We start from the raw sequence: 7392 nt of genomic DNA on the forward strand, positions 1-7392 counted from the left end.
TTAACTTTGAAGAATTACTTTGGATACCAAATGACTCGAGAGGGGCCTCCAATGACATATTGGATTCCATCACAAGCTAGTGCCAATCAATTTGTAAAGTAACACTAGAGATATAACTTGACATAGAAATATTTCATACAAATTGACAATCATTTAGCATATAGACAAAAAAAAACATGCATTGTTTTCATATTTCACAAACAAATTGACAAAGAAATTGGAAATCATTGGATTCGCGTTATGAATGCCTATGGGGGAAAATACGATGGCTATGAGCATAGGTCCATGGGAGTGTCGAATTGTGAAAAATTACACCTAGTCTACTTTACCAGTAAAGCTCTGATCGTAGTCATAAAAAAAGCATAGCACATATATGTGATAACATCATCATCATCCGCAAATCGCAACATACGGGAAAAAAACATATATGTGCTAACATCATCATCAATTCTTGCTATCGAGCTTGCCGCCCCGGCGTCGCCATATATGGCGGGGTAGGTGGAAAGCGACGACAGAGGCGGCGATCGTTGTGACCATCCTCCACCGAGCGGGCCGCTGGCATAGACCCCGTTCGCTTCGCTGAAAAATAAGCTAAAACATTGTTCCGACTGATTCGTTAAGAGAGAAAAACACTGTTCTAACTGAAAAAATAAATTTAAAAGGACGGATTATAAGAGAAGCGAATATGGCCATACATCCTGCACCTCGATGAGATTATTAACTTTGGACCCTCAGGACAGCTGCTGCCTTCACCATCGTCTTTAGCTTCATCGTCTACTTGGTCGACATTAGCTTCGTGCTTGGAGTGGATTAACTACGTGTTTACATGAGGAGAGGATTTAGGTCTTGTTTAGATGTTGTCGGATTCATCTCCCCACATGTATTGGAGTGGATTGAGGTGGAATTTAGTTTATGTTTCACTCCAATCCACCTTAACACATGTGGATTGATGTGAATTTGACTATATCAATAAGCTAGTACGTAGAACGAAGTAGAGTAACTAGTATTGCTTTGTTTAGGTGGTGTTTAGATTCGGTGACTAAAATTTAGGAGACGTGTCGGGAGGATATTGTATGGAGTGTTCGGATACTAATAAAAAACAAATTACATAATCCATTAGTACTCCACGAGATGAATTTTTTAAGCCTAATTAATTTGTCATTAGTGCATGTTTACTGTAGCATCACATTGTCAAATCATTGACTAATTAAGCTTAAAAGATTCGTCTCGCAAATTAGTCGCAAACTATGTAATTAGTTTTGTAATTAATCTATATTTAATACTCCATATATGTATTCAAACATTTGATAAGACAACGACTAAAGTTTAAGATGGACAATCAAACACCACCTTAGTTTGAACTAATTAATTTGGCTTGCGTAGTTTCGTGCCCGGTGAGCAATTTTTTTATTATTATTCTTAGGACCGGGAGCAAATTTGAACGACTAGTACTGTCATTTAATAGTCAGTACTACCCATTCCAGTGTATTGCATTCTCACTTGCATTTTCTCTCTAGCTAGCACCTAAAAATACACCCTTGCATCCGCTCTAATTCCTCTCACAGCTGTCGAAGGAAAAAAAAAACAAAATAGTCCAACTCATAGTAATGTCACATCCCACTTCCACTTTGCCTCCTCTCCTTTTTCTAACTTTAAGCACCTATAGTAGAGCTGTCGTTGGACACCTACGCAACCAAGGATTACCAGTTTCTCATCTTTTCAAATAGTGTCGATGTCATAGTTTTTAAAAGAAATGTGCAAAACCACAATTTCGGGGGAAAAAGGAAAAATGTTCAAAATATACAACCATTCGAGTATACAAGCTTTTCATCCAAGTCATCATGGCCGTTACATCCTATGTAATACCCCAAGCTATGCTTTAGATACCGTGTGCAATTACTTTATTCCACCAGCCAGCCCCCCCCCCCCCCCCTCAAAAAAAATGTCATGACTTTCAAAACCACATGGTTTATCGTCGCCAAACACGTCATAGCTTTTCAAAACCAAAGTATTTTGTAAAACTGTAGTATTTTTCTCTTTTTTTTTAAATCAACAAAATGGTTTTTTTTTTGTTGAGAAACGACAATTGTACTTTTCTAAAACTTTAAGCATACTTTTGCATCCAAACAGGCCTAAGCATACTTTTGCATGCGAACAGGCCTAGACATCCAAATTCGGCTGTGTCGTATCAAATCTTCAGATACGAAGGACAGAATTTTGTTCCCCATTATGCATAGAAGCATTCAGAATTCAACCAATATGCAGCTTTTGAGATAAGCTTAGATCCATCTTCAAATTTTTGAAATATGTTATGTACCATAGGAGCAGGACACAATAACACAAAGAAGGTAATCTGGAAACTGTACAGGACTTATGTCAGCTACCGATGAGCAGGTGAGGATCCTATGAATGAAGATCGACACGAGTTTTATCTAAGAAACAAAATTTTTACTCGAAACCAAAAAAGGCTTCCTAGATAGAATCTCTTTACATGATAATAAAGGTCTTCAATGAACATTATTCTGGAATTGATATAACCTGTATATGCATAAAAACAGATAAAGTAGGAACTACAAACTAGTCAGCTTCTTCAGCTATAGCCTATAGCCCCTCCAGGTAACTTGTTTTATTGCCAAGTGTTGATTGTACCATAACATCTGAAGCTGAAGGCCTCTCATTCAGCCTATTCTACTTTTCACTGAATATTCTATATATCCCCAGCAGAAATGGAAGGCAAAGAAAATTGTATAACTAATCACATGGTATGAGGACATCAACTTCTTTCAGCAAGGCTTTCATAGAAGAGTATGTAGCCATTATCAGTGTTACCACTGAACTCCTGCGGTGAGCCAAAGAATGCCTGTACCATGGACTCATCAGTCATCTCAACGTTCTCGTCATCAAAGAATAACCAATGATTGTGGCTCTTAACTAAACTGATATAGTGGCCATGATTTGGCCCACTTCCAACATGAACTACCACAGCGAATAGGGAGTATTCCAAGTCCGAATTATCAACTGTGTTAAGAAGTTTAAGCTCCAGTGGGAAAACCACTCGGTATGATAGTTTTTTGTAGCGCTGAAGCTGCTCAATATACTTGAACCGCTTGAGATGAATTACTAGGATGTTTGGTGGTTTTTTTATCTTCATCCTTTTTTGTGCTTCCTGTAAACTGAAGTGAAGAACAAATTCATCAAAACATATGAAATTGGAAAAATGATATAGCAATCACAATATATAAATCACAGTTATGCCGGACAAAAACTACTACTTCCTCTGTCCCAAATTATAAGATGTTTTGACATTTCTAGATTCATATCATTTGCTATGTATCTAGACAATATATATATAGGTGCATAGCAAAAGCTATGAATCTAGAAAAGCCAAAACGTCTTATAATTTGGAATGGAGGGAGTACTAACAGAAGGGTAACCAAGCCATTAGCCCAGAAGATCTGCTAGAGGTATTGGATAATTTACAGTAGATTCAAGCACTTTTTTTAAAAAAAAAAAGGCAAAACAAGTGGAGCCAAGAACTAACATAAACACATGCCTCAAATGATATTCTACAGAACCAATGTTAGCCAGGACAAAATATTATAAGACAGTATATACATGGACTATGGGCGAAGGGATGAGAACAACGTACCTGCAGCATTTGTCACAGAAGAACTTGTCCTCAGCATTCAAAGTCTCTGTTGAGCTGAAGTTCTTAAGACAGCTGGTGAGTGAACTATTCTGTTCAATGTCCAGGCTCAGGTCAAAAAATGTTTCATCTCTATCAGTCACAGTTTCACATCTCAGACACCTTGTTTCGTTAGTCAATATTCCCTACAGGAACAAAATTAGAATTATAGGCACATCTAAAAGATAAGACTGTAACATAAGCAGAAGCTGGAGTTCATGTTCATGCCATAGGCACACAAACAAAAGCATCCTAGAACAAATGAATGAAATCTCACCTGGAAGCATTTATGAACCCATGTGGCAGCTAATTCTTTGTGACTACCATTGGGTTGGCCATCAATAGGACCATTTGAATTCTTTGGGAACGAGAGATTTTGAAGAGACTCTCTTGCAGCATTATGTTCCTTCTCTAGAATGTCAACTAGCTCATTCAGTAAAAAATTCAGAAACTCGTGAGCATCCTGTTAAGTACAGTAGTGTGAGTTCACAGTCTATACAAAAAGGTTACACTACAATGATTGAAAAAGCATAATATAAATGGCATGATCTTGGAAGAGAACATAATTTTTATAGCAACAATTAACTACATATTTCATAAAAACAATTAACCACATATCTTTTCAACATGTCTTAAAATGCTGCACCGTTATTAGTTATTACCATATCTCATATACCAAGGATTATAGTTAATCACTGATAAATAGCCAAAATAGAGATGGCCTTTACAAATCCAGAACTTATTCTAAAATGCTTAAGATTCTCCGTAAATCTAGCGGGGAACCATCTCCAGGTGCTATTAAGCGAATTTATCTATGGAACATAGGGTACAGTCAGGATATGTAAGATTCAGATTGAAGGTTCCCATGATTTCCAGATATTGCAAGGAGTTGAATATACTAATATAGAACCTTGAATTCAGTGTTGCATCATTTCACATGGAAATTACTTAAAACACATCTGCAAAAATTACAATAGTGATTCATGCAAAGACTACACTATAATGTGACCATGAGCTTGCTAAAACTACAAAATACACATTGGAAGACGTCACTGGCGAAATGTATTACCTGATGCATATAGCTGCGGAAAATCTCATTTTGTTTCTTCAATCGCTGTATAAAACGCTTAGGAGCAATAACCCCTGTTTTCTTCTTCTGATTACTGATCTGTATAGACAATGAAAAAGGGATAATTATTTTGTTGAAGTAGACTGTTGGTTTCTTCCTCAGTCCACTCCAATATTCACTCATATCAAACAATGACATGTCACACTTAGTAAGAGGCCTCCAGATAAAACGATGTCCCCAAAACATTGTACATATTTCAGACTTAAAAATAGTGTAAAACTACAATACAATTGACGAGCACATAAATATCTGTCAGTACAAAGGCTAACACAAATTTATCTGTGAAAAGTCAGTGGTAAAGTAAGGCAACAATGGAGCATGTCCTACGAAATTTTCTCATTCAACAGGCATTACTCCTGGAACCAGGTTTAGGTTTATTAAATTACATATTTTCTTTTAAAAATCCAAATTATCAATTTACAGAGGTTACCAGAAGAAGGTATATAATCCAAATAACACAGAGTGCTCCTTTCTAGCATGCTCCTCTTACACTTTGGATGGTAAGAGATACAAGGCAATCTTGGTAGTTCATTGCTGAGGACTAATTTTGCACATAGAGTGTTATGCGGTTAAACTGTAGAAATTTATACTTTGGAACATCATTTTGTGATTTCAAACTAAGGAAGGAAGAACAATTTAAGTCTATAACAAGTAGAACTATAGACATCATGGGAAACTGTCAAATTAACCAGCAGCTTTATTGGCGGAAATCCGATGGTATTTATTCAATATAAATGTGACAACTTAACAATTGCAGTGATCTTCATATACAGTTTTGCTCAGGAATTGTGATTAATTAACCAAAATCTCTACAATTCCGCGCAAGATTCAACATGTTTTTTTAGTGATTCCTACATGCTGCAGGATATACAAGAAGTTGAGAATGAGATTACGGGAATAACAATCACAACAACCAATAGCTGCAGTAGTACCTGAGAGAACAGATCAGCCAGGCAGGTTAGCATGTTCTCTTCAACATCTCCGGTGTTTTTATTGTTTGCATAGTACTCCAGCAATTGATCACGGAAAGGAACACAAAAATAAAGTGCCTGAAACAGGAAACAGTTAGATCCCACATTATGAGGAGAACAATACCATATCTTTCTCTAAATGTTACTGATAAAATGTCCCACAGCAAACTATCCATGGCAAAGCTCCTACATACCATGATGCTTATACTGCTGAAGCGAGGTGCTATATATGCATTTCAACACGTACATAAACCATGCGTTTCCCCAATTTACCGATGTCAAACCAACTTAGCAGTCTCTGGCTTCACACAAACATGACGACCTATGATCATGTCGCAAAAAATTGAACAGGAAACATATCACCGGCACCGCTCAACAATCACAAAAACTCCCCACGCAGAAAATCTAGCGCTGATCTTCGGCGCGAGCACCACACGATCTCGCAAAACACGCATCGCTCCTCACAGCCCCAGCACGGAAGAGAACCAACAAATCCCCCCCACGCCTCTGACGCGGGGTAGCAGCTCGCATCGCAACGAGCAGAGAGAGATTCGGGCCGGCCCCGGCGTACCTGCAGCACGCTGTTGCAGTAGCAGGTGTTGCCGAAGTTCTCGAGGCCGAAGTAGCGCTCGCCCTCGGGGAACTGCTCGCCCAGCGCCTTCTCCAGCCTGGAGCCCGCCGCGCCCATCACCGCCCCCGCCCAGCTCCCATTGCCCGGCGATCGGCGCGAGGGGCCTGTCGCTGTTGTGGCCGGCTCGGGCGGTGCGAGACAGGAATTGTACTGTGGCGCGGTGAAACTGTTGCGATTGGGGGTTGGGAACGGGGGGGAGGAGGAACGCACGGTTGCGGTCGCGGAAGGAAGCGAAGAAATGGGCCAAACCCAAAAAAAACACAGGTGCCCCGAAGTGGACATCGCTATGCCTGGTTTTGGCCTGTCCAACCGACCTGTTTGGTCAAGTCATCAGAATCTTAATCCGACGGTTCAGATCAGACTGGTACGTGAATCGGATGGCGGTTGGCGGGTGGGCAGCACCCGATACAGGCGTGCTTGTCAATCATAAGATCATCCCATAAATGTTTTATGAGATAAATCATTTTTTTTTTGTTTTTGCTTGCAATATATGCACCGGGTGGATAATGAGATGAGTCGGCTCACTTGTTTTCAGCTTTTCTTTGAAATTGATTTATCATATTTTCAACGTCTAGCCGAGCCTAGCAAGATGAACCGAGCTTAAATCGAGTTTCATAGAAAATCAACTATACTCTTCAAATTTTAAAAGGAAAACAATTACAATCAGAACAATTTTAAAACAAGCCACTAAGCCAGCCCAAGGTGTGTGTTTTTCAGCTCAGAAGCCTAAGCCTGGTGGGGACAAGGAGATAATGGATCAACTGATGCAATCTTACGCCAAAAAAAATTGGAAGTGAGATGTTGGCCACCTTTATATTCCTTAAGCCGGACATTCTAATAATGGAACTGCCATATTTATTGGTCCCGTTCGCTTCGCTGAAAAATCAAATCGAAACAATGTTTCAGCTGATTTTTTATGAGAGAAAAATACTGTTCCGATTGAAAAAACAAGCTGAAAAGCATGGATTATAAGAGA

General features: G+C 39.1%; 1 protein-coding gene across 1 annotated transcript; it reads right to left on the reverse strand.

Annotated features, from left to right (window-relative positions):
* Positions 1-2445: 2445 nt before the first annotated feature.
* On the reverse strand, positions 2446-6669 carry LOC136505774 (ubiquitin carboxyl-terminal hydrolase 4-like). Its single transcript, XM_066500925.1, has 6 exons — positions 6357-6669; positions 5747-5863; positions 4755-4853; positions 3963-4148; positions 3650-3831; positions 2446-3173 (listed from the first exon to the last, which is right to left on the reverse strand). Exons 1-6 carry the CDS (start codon positions 6471-6473, stop codon positions 2774-2776), a joined length of 1101 nt encoding a protein of 366 aa, XP_066357022.1. The 5' UTR covers positions 6474-6669; the 3' UTR covers positions 2446-2773.
* Between the last annotated feature and the right edge of the window lie 723 nt (positions 6670-7392).

This window comes from Miscanthus floridulus, chromosome 1, assembly GCF_019320115.1.
Source record: "Miscanthus floridulus cultivar M001 chromosome 1, ASM1932011v1, whole genome shotgun sequence".
Classification (NCBI taxonomy): Eukaryota; Viridiplantae; Streptophyta; class Magnoliopsida; order Poales; family Poaceae; genus Miscanthus; species Miscanthus floridulus.

Coding starts and splice junctions, on each gene's coding strand:
- LOC136505774 (XM_066500925.1), bottom strand. CDS start 6,473: ATGGGCGCGGCGGGCTCCAGGCTGGAGAAGGCGCTGGGCGAGCAGTTC. Junction 4,149..4,754: donor TCCGCAGCTATATGCATCAG/GTAATACATTTC, acceptor TGTACTTAACAG/GATGCTCACGAGTTTCTGAA. Junction 3,174..3,649: donor TTCTGTGACAAATGCTGCAG/GTACGTTGTTCT, acceptor TCTTCACTTCAG/TTTACAGGAAGCACAAAAAA.